This window comes from Dromaius novaehollandiae, chromosome 4 (genome assembly GCF_036370855.1).
Source record: "Dromaius novaehollandiae isolate bDroNov1 chromosome 4, bDroNov1.hap1, whole genome shotgun sequence".
Classification (NCBI taxonomy): domain Eukaryota; kingdom Metazoa; phylum Chordata; class Aves; order Casuariiformes; family Dromaiidae; genus Dromaius; species Dromaius novaehollandiae.
The window spans coordinates 46,357,756-46,373,347 of NC_088101.1; the positions used below are offsets into that span (position 1 = coordinate 46,357,756).

At 35.1% G+C, this 15,592-nt stretch overlaps 1 protein-coding gene and 1 long non-coding RNA gene across 15 annotated transcripts in view; one reads left to right on the forward strand and one right to left on the reverse strand.

The window, feature by feature from the left end:
• LOC112997054 (uncharacterized) overlaps window positions 1–13,284 on the forward strand; it is a 41,375-nt gene extending 28,091 nt beyond the window's left edge. Inside the window, exons 4-6 of the long non-coding RNA XR_010389017.1 lie at window positions 1,667–1,715; window positions 11,326–11,358; window positions 12,956–13,284. This is a non-coding gene — a long non-coding RNA (uncharacterized LOC112997054). The remainder of the gene's footprint in view (window positions 1–1,666; window positions 1,716–11,325; window positions 11,359–12,955) is intronic.
• NEK1 (NIMA related kinase 1) overlaps window positions 1–15,592 on the reverse strand; it is a 52,063-nt gene that overhangs the window by 10,284 nt on the left and 26,187 nt on the right. For 10 of the 14 annotated variants that reach the window (XM_064510948.1, XM_064510945.1, XM_064510954.1 and 7 more), the window contains 12 exons: window positions 13,898–13,981; window positions 13,278–13,361; window positions 10,065–10,079; window positions 9,269–9,349; window positions 8,144–8,239; window positions 6,701–6,874; window positions 4,908–4,973; window positions 4,580–4,814; window positions 2,703–2,855; window positions 1,279–1,461; window positions 578–692; window positions 286–368 (listed from right to left, as the gene is read on the reverse strand). In XM_064510948.1, the coding sequence (XP_064367018.1) occupies window positions 286–368; window positions 578–692; window positions 1,279–1,461; window positions 2,703–2,855; window positions 4,580–4,814; window positions 4,908–4,973; window positions 6,701–6,874; window positions 8,144–8,239; window positions 9,269–9,349; window positions 10,065–10,079; window positions 13,278–13,361; window positions 13,898–13,981 (1,369 nt within the window). The remainder of the gene's footprint in view (window positions 1–285; window positions 369–577; window positions 693–1,278; window positions 1,462–2,702; window positions 2,856–4,579; window positions 4,815–4,907; window positions 4,974–6,700; window positions 6,875–8,143; window positions 8,240–9,268; window positions 9,350–10,064; window positions 10,080–13,277; window positions 13,362–13,897; window positions 13,982–15,592) is intronic. The other 4 variants (XM_064510953.1, XM_064510955.1, XM_064510951.1 and 1 more) reach the window with 2 other exon arrangements.

Genomic DNA, 15,592 nt, shown 5'->3' on the forward strand with positions numbered 1-15,592 from the left:
GCCATAGTATTCAGAAACTTGACATTCACTTGTAAGTATCAAAACGTGAGCTTTTTCCCTGTTTGAGTACATAATGTAGCTTTGTATTTTCCCCATTTAAGTTTCCCTGCCCCCACAATTTGTCTTCCTAATCTATCAGAAATATGCCTTTAGAAGTATGAACTAAAACAAAACAAAACAAAAAAACAGAAAACCTTTTCTTTCAGGGTTAGTGCCTAAGTGAGAAAGGCACTCACGAATACTTCATACTGCCAGTTATAATGAATAAGGAAGTCTTCAACTGACCTTCTGCAGCTTCTTCTTGTGGTTGCTTCTTGTCAAGGACTACCTTCTCAAAAGCCACCTCATTTCTTTTGTCACATTGTGCCCTATTACAAACACCATATCCACGGGAAATACCATGGAAATAGTCATTAGTCTACTGAAAAAAATCCTCAGCCACCAAGTGCAGTAAAACTAACATGGCAGACAAACAATGAAGCATTAGCTAAACTTAACATTTTAACTGATCTAAATCCTACTCAGTTAAAATTGCTTCTTTGAACTGGAGAGAGAAGATCAAAGGAAGAGTACTCACTTATCCTCTTTCTCTTTTACCCACACATCATTAACAGTGATGGGAAATTCCTTGGTTTTGTGCTTTTTATTTTCTTCTGTTTCTTCCAACATCTCTGCTTCCAAATCATCAGGCTCTAAAATTAGTAAAATCAGATACCTCCTTAAAAATAAATCCCAAACAAACAAAAAGGCATGACAGACTACAAAGAGATTTTTTTTTTAATTCTTAAGGTTACATTTAAGTCCTTGAGCTTTAATAATTTTCTGCATTTCATAAGAACAAGTAAAACAGTTTGTAACCCCAAAACTAAAAGTTTGGCTCCGATACAAAAAATGTATTCTAAGGGCTCCAAGGAGCTATGCCTTCTAAAAACCTCAGCAACCTTCCACCAGATGTTAGCAAGGTGCTGCTATAATGTATATGGGAAAAGATCCCAGCACAATTGATGGGGAGAAAAAAAAGAAAATGGAAGCACTTCAGAATTCCATTAGCCTTCCAGAGAGCTCTCTATAAGCGCACGAAGCGTTTCTGGCATTTAACATAATAAGTTGGTAAGTCAAATTACAATACAGGCATAGAAAATACTTAGACCTATCTAAAAGTATTAAGAATACACAACTGCACATTACTTATAAGAGAATATAAAGCTGTACAGGATCATTTTTTTCGTCACTGAATTGGAATAGATTGTAATTAGAGTTACTAATGAAATGACTTACCATCCAGCAGAAGAGGCTTGTACTGCACCTGGGTAGGTTCAGCTCTTTGTGAATCTTCTGGTACAGACGTTTCAGGTTGAGCAATACCAACTGGTACTGAAGACTTAGCTCCCACAGTAGGAAAAGCTTTCTCTTCATTATTCTCTTTTATGGTTAAAGACTGAGAGTCTCCTTCAATAACTTCTGCAAAATTATTCTATAGTTTAAACACTGCACAGTGCTTTGACAGAGTTCAATAGTAAATGACAATGTGAGTTAAGAAAGTTTTTTTTTTTTAAAAAAAGGAAAATGGTTATATTTGGAGTAGAAATATTAGCATGTTTTTTATTATAGCTATTATGAAGAGAAATAGAAGTACTAAAAATATCATTTTTGTTTTCTGTAACAGCAGGTGTTCTTGCTACAACATAATTAGTACATCTACACTTGAAATAAATGTAAGTTGTACTGTTTTCTTGTATTTCAAAGTTTAACTTAAATTTTAACCAAACTTGATAAAGTAGAAAATGGTTATCATATTTTATCAATTTAAGTCATGGGAGGAAAAAGACACAATAGCATATGGCTTTGGGTATTAGCTGAAAATATTTTAAAGGTTTATATAATTTAAATAAAACTGAGCCCTACCTTTCTTTAGCAAATCACCATTTTCAGTTCTATTAAAATAAACTAATATTTTGTTTCCACAAAGACAAACATTCCGAAGCTCTACAAGCTTATTGAATCTAGCATATATATAGCAAAAGAAAAAAGGAAGGAGAAAACAAACAGGCCATCACAAAAGAATAAGTGTGAAAAGGTTGTTCATCAGAAAGACAAAAAGGATGAGGAAGCAACAGAATTTGCATCCTTAAAAGGAAACATAGTGCTAAAATCAGATCTGTAAATTAAGGCTGAGAAGTAGGAGTTGGTCTGAAAAAAATTCCGCTGATAACATGCAAGTGGCACGCTAACATGAAGATTATAGGACCTCTATTATATAGTAAGTTGATGGTATCCCTTTTAAAAAACAAACTCAACAATTATATTAATAAGCAAAACCTGAGATGTTTCAACGAAAATGAAGATCATTCCCTTTCAGCACATCTTTCCTAATGTCTTACTACTTTGCAGAGTTTCAAATATTTTGGGGTCTTCCTATATCAATCTGTGTTAAATATTTAGAACTGAGGCAATACACAAAATTGCAAAGAAACAGTAAGGACAGAATATGCTATTACTTCAAAATTGTCCTCAATAGAAAAACTCACGATACATACTGGGGAACAGCTGTTGAAAACAACTGCTGTATATTGAAAAGTTAGTGTCAGAAAAAAAATGCAAAAGTGGCAGAGTAGTAGATTCTTTTCCTCTTAAAAAAAATAAGCCCTATACAAGATCAGCTCCTACCTTTACGGCACAGATAATTACCAGCAGGTACTTACCATTTGTTACATCTAGTTCCTCTAGTAATTCAGTCTGAAGCTGCAACTCTGCTTCTCCTAGAATCTTCAGGACTGAGTCGGTAGGGCTTTTGCCCCAGACTTTCCTGTGAGGTTTGCCAATATCCAATTTAATTACTTCCCCCGGAGTTTGTCCTGTAAGGATACAAACACAAATATGTTAGAGGCTTTTGTTCACTTTGTATATAATAAAGGAAACAAAACAAAACAAACAACTTCCCCAAAACTAGAAACTACAAAGCCAGACCCATGCCACCTCACCCCAAGTGCAATAACCTAAAGACTGTGCTCAAAAGTGCAGAGTTTTTCTTCTGACAATTCCTTTTAGTAACAAAACTTATTAGATGACAGCTAATTTATTTGCAACTTAATGGCAGCAAGTCTTTTCAGCAAGTCAGGCACTCTAGGTAAAATAAACAGGATGAGAAGTGTTTAATACTGGCATGAGCTGACTTTAACTTGGTCTGATTAGAAATTTCATCTCTACTCCTACCAGCTTGCTTATATGGAAAGGAAACTAGAAAATGTCTTGTCCTTCTTCTACCTCTTGACATTTGTTTCTGTTATTTCTTCCTCTGACGATAATGAAGAGTGGCAACAAAGGAAAGGAGAGCGAAAGAGTTTCTTGATCTTATGACACCATAGTCATAAAACTATAATGCTATGAAGCAAGTTCATCACTCCCTCAATGATTATTTATTCCTGCAATGTGAAACAGCCCCAATAAGGCATACTGAAACCAAGCAAAAGGTCTAGAAAATCTGAAAGACCGTCTTGATCGAAACAAGCCCCTCTCCCCCTCAAAAAACCCATCAAGCTAAAACTGATAAAGGGTACAACGTGATGACATAAAAGTAGCAGATATAAATTGAAAAAAATCTCAGGTTTTACTGCTCTCTTGCCAACATAAAAGGATTTCTAAGTTAAATAAATACATTAAATATAAGGAGAATTTTAATTTAATTCCATGGTAAATTTTATTAGGGTTGAGATCTTTATTCTGTGTAAATTCCAGGTTACCCACAGGGGGTCATGGCAGCCTGTCTTTTGAACACATTCTAATCTGTTAATCAGAATTACAGATTTCATTTTTAGTTAATACTTACAGGCTGGAAAGTGCCCAAGCTTTTAGCAGCAATTTGACCTGCACTGTGCATATCAGCCTATTGTGCAGGTCTGTCTGTGCAGCACATGCCTATTCATAAGAACATTGGACACCGATCTCAATCAGTTTTGACAGGATGAGATTGCCTACCCTATATAATCTTTTTTGGTTTTACTAAAGAGGGGAAATAAGCATCACCATTGTGTATTTGGATTTAAGATTTTGTTACTGTTTTCCTTGCAAGACAGACAGGGATTACATCTCATCTTCACTATTTTTTGCCTTCTCCTTGAATTTCTTTTTGCATTGTACCAGAAGAAAATTATTGATTTCTGCTGGAAAACAGCATCCTGTAACTGAGTCTTCTACTATAATGAGCCTTTAACACTATCAGAAGGAATGGAAGGAGAAAATTAAAACTGTTAAGAAGCTTGCATGTATCTTAAGTGCTTTCTATTCTTTTTGTTCAGTTAGTGCCTATTTAAAAGAAGCAGCTTGAAGAAAGTAACCACATATTCAGTTACCTAACTATTTCTTGAAAACAAGGAGAACTAGACACCCTGCAGGCCCTTTATTTAACTGTTCAACTTGTGCTTTATTCTTCATACAAAGGAAAGTATAACCACCTGGTTTAGAAGCAGAAGACACAAAATTGCTAACAAAGGGATAAAAACAGAGCACATGCTTTCTAAAACACAGACACTATGCATGGCAAAGTGATATACTAATATCACAGTGACAGAAAAGCACTTACGGTCTGTTCCAGAGAGAGTGTCTTCCATTGATAACTGAGCTAGAGGAACTACCAACTCAGATGCCCCTGATTCCCATTTTTTGCGATCTCCTAGAATTGGATAGTTGTCTTCTTGCTGTTCCTTACCACCTTCAGACAAAACTGATTCAGAGATATTTTTACTCTCCTTTTTTCCTTTCTCATCTTCTTGGGCTTTAATATTTTGATTCAATCTTCTCAGTATATCTCGCTTATTCTGAAATAAGGGCCGACATATATCACTTAAAACAGTACATTTTTAAAAAGGAAAAGAAAGGAAAACTAAATTAAACGAAACAATTAGACATACTTGCATTGCAAAATCTGGCTTTTTTATTTCCTCTTCAGCTTCCTGGATAAGAGTTACATTTTCCTCCTTTAAATCCAAGAAGCATGAAAAACAATGTAGGACAGTATGTCAGAAAAATAATCTTCAGAATACTAAAAGATGTAATAAAGTCCATTCCATTGACAACTGCAGATAGATTAAGACAGAATGTATGATATTTCTGGTTTTATGGTGCTTCCCAAAGACTGAACTTCAAAGACAACTTCAGTCTTTGAACCGTTCACTATCTGAAAGTGGTGAGCAAAAGAATCAGACTCAGTTTAAGTAGACATGAAAATTCAGAGCACAAAACAGGTGGAGATGAAGCCAGATATATCTACAGCAAAATGCCACCAAATTCCAACTTTAGAAATGAGTAATTCTAGAAGAGAACAGGAAAGGAGCAAGGACAGAGTCAAGAAACACCTGTAAAGCAAAGCAGAAAGGAGAAGAGACAACTTCAGTTAGTGACTACAGCATACATGATGTCAAGTCAGTAAAGAATAAGAAAATAACAGTTCCTTGATATCTGAAAACACATCACAAAACCTGCACAGATCAAGTTGACTGAGAACAGGCAGGCACATAATTGCCTCAATTATGGGAGCACTAGAATTTGAGCTATATAGCACAAGGCCTATTGGGCCTCCAAAAGCAGTCAAGATGAGCTTCATTCAGGATGCATATTTACTCTTCAAAACTGTAAAACAGTAAATAGGTAATGAAACTGAAAATTGAAGGTGGAAATGTAGAACTTAAAAAAACAAAACAAAAGAAAACTTTGCATACAAGACCAGCCTTTTCAAATTGCTCACTCTGCTACACAGAAAGCTTCTTTTTTTCTTTTTTTTTTGTCAGTTATAGTCACCATCTTGTGTTACTGTAAGAAAAGTTTATCCACATAAAAAAAGTGCTAGTGATTTAAATATTTCTGTGTGTCAGAACATCATTTTGTTTATTTTTCTAGCTATCAGCTGACAGCTTTCAGTGTAGCATAATTATACATAAAACCGTTTTATATAAAATTTCACTGTATTTCTATAGCCATAGCCTTGGGGGCTGTTCACAGTATATAATTCTGCAATATGCTGAAACAAAGCTAGGTAAAAAGCAAAGTTAATGGTCAAATTAATGCGGATTGTATTCAAAACTCAAATTCTACACATGTTCATGCATATTTTTAGTTTCACACCTGTTACTTACAACAAATGGGACTACACACGGTAGCTGAGGTAAATATGTTAAGCATTTACAATATCTGGATCCAAGAACACAGAAAAGAAAAATAAAGCAGTCCACTCAGACAAAAAAAGACAAGACTATCAGATGCTAGTCTCTTAAACTTTTGTTATATCCAGTGCACACTTCTAAACTCACTGAAAACAAGAACTGAAATAAAATAGTTCTATCATTCAAAATTTATTTCGTCACTTCCATCAGGTATCTCCTGACTTTAAGAGGCAGATGAAAACTCTGATTAGTTGATGACTTCTGTCACTAGTCATGACTGCATTGATTAGAACTGAAGTTGCAGCTCAGGCTTCATAAGAAATAAGCTGTTCTGTCCAAAGTGGATTGAATTATTAGGAGTTTCAATGCATCAAAGCAGTTTCTAAGCTTTTTTTATATATTATTTTTTATTAAAAGCATCTAGTATCCTTAAGCATTTTCAAGTATTCTGTTACTTAATCTACACATTCTTCTAAAACTGCTTTTTCAAACCAGTATATTTGCCCCTTTTTTCCATTTCTTTTACCTTCTAGCAAAGTACCTACCACACCCACTTCCTTCAAAGCAGAAGTCATGGAGAGGACTGGTGTATCAGGCTTCGGTGGAAGTTGTGGCTTAGAAAGAGATGCTCCATGCTCTTGTAGGCCATGCACAGGACTGTGTCCTATAGCTCCCACGTGAGAAGGCACATTAGGACTTTTTACTCCTTTCTCTATCAGCTGTATATAATTAAAAAAAAAAAAGTTAAGTCTATAAACCAACTTAGACTAAATAAACTAGAGTCTACTTGAAGTAGAATTTATGAATATGGTTTTCAAGCAACCTATTTACATAGTAAGTACCTTCATTAGAGAATGGCTAGCTTTAATATTTTGAAAATTTAAAACTTCACACTAAAAACAAAACACTGAACAAAATTCAGAAGGAATGGCTATTATAATGGTGGGAAGAAACCTTCTGCAAGATCAGTGATCGTAACTTTAAATTCAAAAACGGAAGGAAAGTTATGTATTTTTTCAGGCCATATAAATTATCACAGCAAGAACAAATAGACAAATAGACCATTGGCTTTAAATCATGATTGGAGAATAACAGATAGCATTAAGGGACAACAAATACAAGATTCAGTTTGACGATGTCTCAAACATCTTCCCCCCCTTTTCCCTGGATGCTATTTTACTTGACCACATTTACCTAAAAATTACTTCTTTCAGTAAGAAAAAGACCCAACCCTTTCATAGCACTGGTTTGAAATTTTCTCCTCTTAGTACCAGGAAAAAAATAAATTATTTGCCCTACACCAGGCTTTTGAGAGGAGTAAATTTTAATCAAGTCTATGCTATAGTATGATAAAGATGGTGTTTTTGAGTAACTAGTTTTATAGATGTCTGCTTTCAGCATAACAGTTCAAGTTTTGTTTTACAGATCAAATGGAGCATCACTGTGATAGCCCTGTATTGAATTGTTAATCTATATCCTAATTTACGACAGCTTTTTAAGCTTCCTGCATCAATAGAAACTAGTTGAATTACATCTTTCTAATCAACTGTTCATTTATTAATGATTTCACATGTTAAATGCAGTACTATCAAATAGGCTTATGCAACCTTAGAAAACGACAATAATGTCAAGCTCTCATACTACTAAAGACAACTACCAACTGCACACATGCACTATTTCCAATCTACAGCACACAAAAGCAAGAGAAGATTATGTCCACTTTTGTAAGTTATGGATGATTAGCAAAATACTTAATATAATCCTAAAGATTCCTAGGTTTGGCGTTATTAAATTCTTGAGACAAATTTTTCATTCAAGTATACTTGATATGAGGCTTCTAATGAGAGAATTCTGACCGACAGATGTTCTCCTCAGTTTCAGAAGGCAAACTAATTATCTAAGTTTGAAAATCACAGTACAAGATTTGAGTCACACAAATACATAGCACTATATACTTTGACTGCATAAAATAGATTTAATTTGCTTACATGTTCTTCCCAGGCTCTTTTCTCTCTTTCATAGGCTTCCTTTCTCTTTCGTTCTAATTGCTCCTTCAGAACGGCAGCTCGAGCATTTGCTTGGGTCTGTAATAATCAAAAAATGACCAACTTAAAATCATAACAAGCAGAGCATTTAATTCCATGGGATGTTTTAAAAAAAAACATTCTTGCATCATTTCATCTCCCTTTCCCTCACTTATTTTATAGACCGTGTAAGAGAAGACTCCACCAATACTCAACATCACCACATAACTATAACTCATCTCCTGTCTCAAAAATAGTAACAGCTCCTCAGAATTTACGTACAATTCTTGATTGGCAAGGTAAAACTTTTAACGCACAAAGTAATCTTAAACAGAAGTCCCTTAAAATTAGTATCTTTTAAAATTATTTGAGGCTAAATGCATTAATCACAAAATATTAAGTATTCAGTGTAAACTCTACATGAATGTAAAAAGCTCCAGTTATTGTTTCACCTCTACTTTTACTTTAATTTAGGTTGGGCTTAAGGTCAGCTTGTTTTTACATTGCTCTTTGAAGATAACGGGAAAAATAAGCGAATATTTGAAAAGGAGAATACATGGAGTGAAACTCCAATTAAACATTGGACTTCTATGAATCACAACATTTGCTTTAAAACACTGAACTAAACATATTTCATGATAGGAAAGTATAGCCCACCTTCCAAACTACATGTAGGCCCTGTCAGCACACACAAAGGGTTTTTCCTACCTAAAATAAATAAAATGGTTATTTATGGTATATTTTCCCTTCCCTTTCCATATCAAAATACTATCTTAGTTATGCCAGATTGCTTCTAGGACTAAAGCTAATCTACAGAAAAATCTCAAAGGTAGGGATGAGAAAAATCTTTTGCTTGTTGACCTATGCCACAACATATTTTAAAATTGCTGAGACAAATCAGTTGAACAAAGAGTTGTCACTTCAGTACTGTCAAATGTATGTATGGCTACATCATCCTTAAAAAGACAAAAGCCTCTTTTAGTGGATGAATGTCTAAGCTATTGATAACAAAATGAAATGTTAAAAAACTCATGAGATGCAAAGGAAATTTTAAATAATGAACTCCAGCTCCTCTCTTCTCACAATTACCTTCTGTGCTACTATCTTTTTGCGTTTCAGTTCTGCTTCCTCACTTGATTCTTGTCCATCAGAAGAACTGCCAGCTTCACTCTGCAAAGTAAGAGTTCTCAAAGAATTATCATTAATTCACATATTTTAAAATTTAGTGCTAGAAGCAATTAGTGGGATCATCTAGACTGATTGCTTGACTAACACAGGCCATAATTTTACTAGGTAACTCCTCACTCAAATGTAATGTCTGTTGAGACTAACCTGCATTTTTAAGATTAGTTATCTTTTTTTAGATATGAAGCTTTTACCAATAGGAAAATGATGAGTCTATTGCTGTTCGGGCAGTGGAACTTAAACTAACAATGTCCACTGCTGGGCTCTCCCCACCACCACTCATGACCATTGCATATTCTACAGGTAAGGTATATGAGAAAGGTTTGATGGAATTTCAGTTTCGTCCATGTACGTGCTCCAGTTATAACTGCAAGAAAAGTGGAATAGGTGGGAGGGAAATGAAAGTAAGCAAGAATATGTAGGGTCAACCTCTGAAATCTCCATTTTTGGTGGCCTGTGCGTATTCATGCTTATGAACAAACTGACAAAATTGAGCATAAAAAAAAAAAGAAATCTGATAGGAACACATTTCTGCTGATGACCAACTCGTGCAGACTTTTCATTTAATCTAAAGTCATTTAGTAGGCTTCTTACAGCATATTAAATAAGTGGTAGGGTAGCATTACAAATAAGTTGGCAAAACACAGGCAAAACTTTTAAGTAATTTTTTTTTGGTAAAAATAAAGAATATCACACCCACCTTGGCTTCAGTCAGCTAAAAGGAAAAAGAAGAAAAAACACTGAAGGTAAAACTTTTTAAAAAAATCTGGCACATTTCATAGGCAAAGGACAGAAAGTCCTCTTAATTGAAAGCAGCCATTAAATACATTCATTTATCATACATAAAATAGGATACATTGCACTAGCAATAGATGTCTTTACTTACTTTATACTGATTAACAATTTTATATCTAAAACAAAACAAAAGATTTTGGTCTGAGATAGTGTTTCTCTAGAGCTGAATCTCTGTGCCAAGGTTCCCATCTGCAGATCATCGAAAAACCTTTCAAAAACTTGATCTCTGAACTTAGGTAAGCTAAATTTTTTCTCTGGTAGGCTTGACACTTGGTGATCCTCAAAATAAAACTGAACTGCTCTCTCTTTCATGTGCTTTGCTTCTCTCTTTCATAATTTGCATGTATATAGTACATTTCATTTGACTGCTATACATGAACTCTTTGTATATTATCGGCATTATATTGTTCTTCATGTACTCATTGCATAAATTATTTAATTCCCTTTAGATATCACGGAAAGGACCTAGCTTCTGTGAGGAAGGTTCCTTGAATTTCTTAATTCTAAATTTGTATCTAGGGGTCAACACTCATCTGCAAGAATGAATGCATCTAAAGGAAGGAAGAAAAAAAAAAGACAAAAAAAAAGAGTAGAGATCCACGCAGTCACTTTATAGAATTGCCTAAAGCACTGCTTCCCATAGGGTACGGAACACCTTGCAAGCGAGGCATGTTAAATTGGAGGAATTACACGGAAGAGGAAGAAAGGTTATTAACCAGTAACTTGAAGTATTTTCAGACAGGAGGTTCACATGTACGCTCAGTATGAACGAACCTATGCTGCTTGAAACCCAAAACTTTTTTTCCCCCCTTTCTATAAATATCCTCTGAGGAGATCTACTCACGCTCTGATTCTCTTTGTGATCAATGCATGGGCAGATGAGGGGGTGCCATTTGCTTTTTCTCTCAAAAATGTTATTTTACAGATGCAGCATTCACTCAGAAAAGCAACAGTTTCATTTTTCCATTAAGAATGATGATAAAAAAACACCAGAGATACAGCCTGAAAGAGACCTCTGGTGATCATGATACATAGGCTTAATGTTTCCTGTGGTGCAAAAGCAAGTTAGGACAGAGCACGGAGTGACCCCTGGTAGTGTCTTGAAGAAAAATTAGTTTGGGCTGACTTCCTGGAAAGATGTTTACTTATTCTCTGTTCCTTTGTAGGTGGCATAGCTTCTGGGACGTTCAACACACTAGGTAAGCTATAGCTACTGGGAAAAGAAGCTAGGTTCCTGATATGCCTTCAGAAGCCTAATAACCCATAAGGAGAATTAACATCACAGTGACAATAGTGGCACTTTGTTTCACTTTACGAGGATGAGCAGCTTTGTCCTCCAAAGAAACTTCTGGAGAACACCTTCACTTCTACTTCACAATACTGCAGGTAGAGTGTTCCTGCTCCTAGTTTTGAGGGGTCAGGGTTACAGATGACAAAGAAACAGCGCAGTACAGCAATGACTCTATGCTGGTAGCATTTTAGCACTGTCCTCAATACCCTAAGGGTGCCCATGAGCTACACTATGGTTTAGTAGGGCAGAGCATGGAAATGACTAGTCCCATGGCAGCAGTTTGAAGCATTTCCGAATAGCAAAGGAGACACTAGAATTACAAGTGAAACTAGCACCAAATGCAAGTAAGATAGTGCGTGCTTATGCTGCGTCAGTTTAGCCTGCATTGGTGAGTCAATGCCAGAGAGAATCTTCACTGACCAGTCTCTACAATAACTCCACACACTAAACAGGTCTTGACTTTGATCATGCTCCTTGAGACAAACTTAAGAGAACATTCCATGTCGGTTGCCTGCCAGAGGCCTCTGCTGAGTAGTTCAGCTTAGTCTCTAGTTCATCTAATAAAGTCTATATAGTACCCTCAGGTAGAAATGTACATAACTAGCTCTGGATCACACAGATTTCATAGGAAACATAGATGGAGCACATAGCAGGCACAGGTCCCTCTCCAAGGCACTAAAGTAGTTTTGCATCTCAGTCAAGGGATTGAAACTGGCTCTGTTGTTGCATCAAGGTTAAAGAAAATAAAGAAAACACTTTAGAAGAAGTCACTAATACAGGAAAAACAGAATATTTTTACCTAGAAGGAAGTTACAGAAGTACAGCACTCCATTTAACTAAGATAGTGGTCAAAAGAAAATGAGTGATACTAGGCATGGTCTGCCTTGTATGTCCACTCACTAAACATAAGGAGGGTACATGAAAGCACCTAGTATAGATACTGAATGAGGTAAGGCAGGAACACTTTTCAGGTTTCAAATCACAGCTCCTGAGTATAATGTGAATACATAAGCACATAACCACTTGAGGAAACTCAAATACTCTAAGACACTTTAAGAGTATAAGATCACACAGCAGGTTAATGAAAAGAGGGAAAAAATCTCCAGACCCTATTTACTATAAAGACAGCTTCTCAAATGAAAAACTTTTACAAGTAAATTAATTGCATCCAAGCTTACCTTGGATTTAACACCTTAAGAAGTGCTGGTGCTATATCTGTTACGAACTCAGTTTTGGAAAACCCATGTCTGAAGAAGTGTATTAATAAAAATCGAGCTCATGCTAGGAATTTCTCATTTCTAATGCTAAGAATCTCTAATTTCTAACATATCTATGGAATGTACAAAAAGAATCAATTCATACGCATTCAGCGTGAGCATTGTCAAAAACTCAATTCTAGAGAAGTTCCTATAATTGAAAGCAAATAAATATAAATGTGCTAGTACTTGATAAGTAATTTATATGTCAAATTCAGATGTAAACTTATGTTGTCTTGTTTTTAAAAGATCGTGTTTACAGGCACTGAAGCTGCACTCTCCAACACATAAATATCAAACAGACTTCTTTTATTCTGGAAGAAAAGATGGATGCACTCGCTGTGGAACAAAACTAAATGTTTTAAAAAAAGATATATATATATGCATATACACACACACACACACACGTGTGTGTGTATATACATACATACATTTTTTTATATATATATATATACACATACATATATATGTGTATATATAAACTTCTGCTGAAAAAGTCTTTCTGTGGGAATAAAAGAATAGTTCCCTCTGCCAACTTCTCAAAATTTTGAGGATTATTTCTCAAACCAACCTTTTCTCCACGAAGTTTTGCTTTAATCTGTTGACGTTCATTAAAGTTTTGTAGCCGGATCTGTCTTAATCTTGCCAAATATTCCTAAGGCAAAGAAAGGAAGCAAGTTTCAATTAGACAGAAACTGTTTACAGTATTTCTGGTTCAAAATAAGTAAGATTCCAGAAAAAGTCCAATAAAATGAGAGAAAAAACACCACTGCTACCACTATATTAGCATTTATTAACCTCCAGAAAAAGTCCTCTAGTGGAAATAAAGAAAACTGGAACTTATGTTCCTCAATATTAAGCTACCATTACACTGGATGGAATCAAGGGCACTAGGAGTGGTTGTATTTGTTACAAAAAGTTTAAGATATATACAGTCATGTCTGTGTGTATGCACATTCAAGAATCTCTCTGAGACAGACTGCTGTAGACAACTATTATCTTACAATTATTAAAAAAACAAAGAAAAAATAAAAATCAACCTCTGGGATGGTATAAATAAATCATTTCCCACAAATCTACGAAGCTCTTTTATTTTGTTACACAGATGAACCATGCAGGAAAACTAGGCAGAGTCAAGGTCAAAATGGCGCTATTTGTGTGATGAAAGTGGCAAACATGCGGCAAGCATACCTCTTCCTCCTTGTTTCTGGACTTCCTTCCTCTTGCAGAAATGGGCCTGCCTCCATAGATATCTGCCACGTTTTGCAGTGTACCCTGTTTGCCATTTAATGGGATCAAATTTAAGATGTCTGGGGCTGTAGAATTATCTGCTTTATCCAATAATAACTGTTTACTTATAAAAAATTGAATCAATGATCTGCAGTTGCTCTGAAGTTAACTGACAATCCCCTCCATTTACAAGAAAAATTTATCAGTAATGAAATATCCTGAGTAGCCAAACAGAGAGGCATGAACCTTAATTGTATAGTTGTCTTTTTCCTGATCTTCTACAGCTGTGTTAGAAAGCTTAAGTTCTGACAGATGTGAGTTTTTCTACATCTGAATTATATACAAATTGTGGCATATAGCTGGCATTTGTTATTGTTGAGCCAAGCTTAAAATAAAAATGGAACCTTTGCATGTTCTTGTATTAAGCATTATCCACCATCGTGATAAATTTAACCTTTTTTTAACCTACATCCTACAAGTAGCAACCTCAAACACTCAAAATATGCATACTTACTTACTACATTTTGCCTTTTACATTGAACAAGCTAAGTTAACTGACTAATACATATGCATTTACAATGTATAATCTTGGTTAGTGTGATGTAATCAGTGTGCTAATTGTCAAAGAGATTCAACCTATAAGGGGAATAAAAATGGAAGTCCAAAATAAGACAGTAAAAGAACCATTTAACTCAAGGTTACCTGTTCGGTTTAAAATCATACCTGAATTATTTTGGCCAGTAATGATATAGTGTAAGCCTCTGTGGAGTAGGTTAAAACATCCTGATTTGTCAACTTAGAATCAAAAGCTTATTTTTAAATCTGTATAAATTTACATACAATAAAGATAGGAAGCATACATGTGATGGTTATATGCACCTTGTGCCTTATGAAACACCAGGGCTTTAGCTTTCTCAAGCCCGAGTACTGGGAACCACTTGTAAGTCAATACTCCAGTTAAATTCTTGACAAAAAGGATTGGATCAAAAAAATCTGGCTAAATATTCTTTCAAGAGAGAGCTAAAAAACAGTAATTAAAAAAGTAACAGAATATTTCTAAACTTCTGCAGTTTAGTCACTAGATGGGGTCAGAGAACCAATTAAAAGAACCATCCTGGTGATAAGTAGCAGCATAAATTCATGAGGAAGGACTTCATGAAATCTGGTTTCAACATGAGTGCTGAGAAATAGGACAGAAATATTTCCCATACTCACTTTTTCAGAAAAAAATATTTGATTTTAACTGTTTTATGCATGTTCCTGAGATTTACAAAAGCCAAATAGCTTTTAAGACTTATCTCGTCATTTTCCATGCTAGCATTCAGATTAGTTCTAGGCTTTCTCAACAAACTGATGGTGATTTATATTAATGTTCTTAAACAAGAAAGGAGCTGGAAGCAAGAGTTTTAAGAACTGATATTATCACTGCACACTGTTAACACTTAACATTTTATTCATTTACCTAGTTGAACACATATTAAGATTCAAAACAACCAGGACTCAAGGTTTTGCAGCGCCATACAGCTATAGTGAAATAGCAAATTAGGCCAGAGGCAGCTGTCTTAAAGAAGGGATGGTTGAAAATACCATTGACTCAACTACTGAGCGAAACTTCAGACTGTCATTTGAAAATTAAAATTGATACCTACTATATTT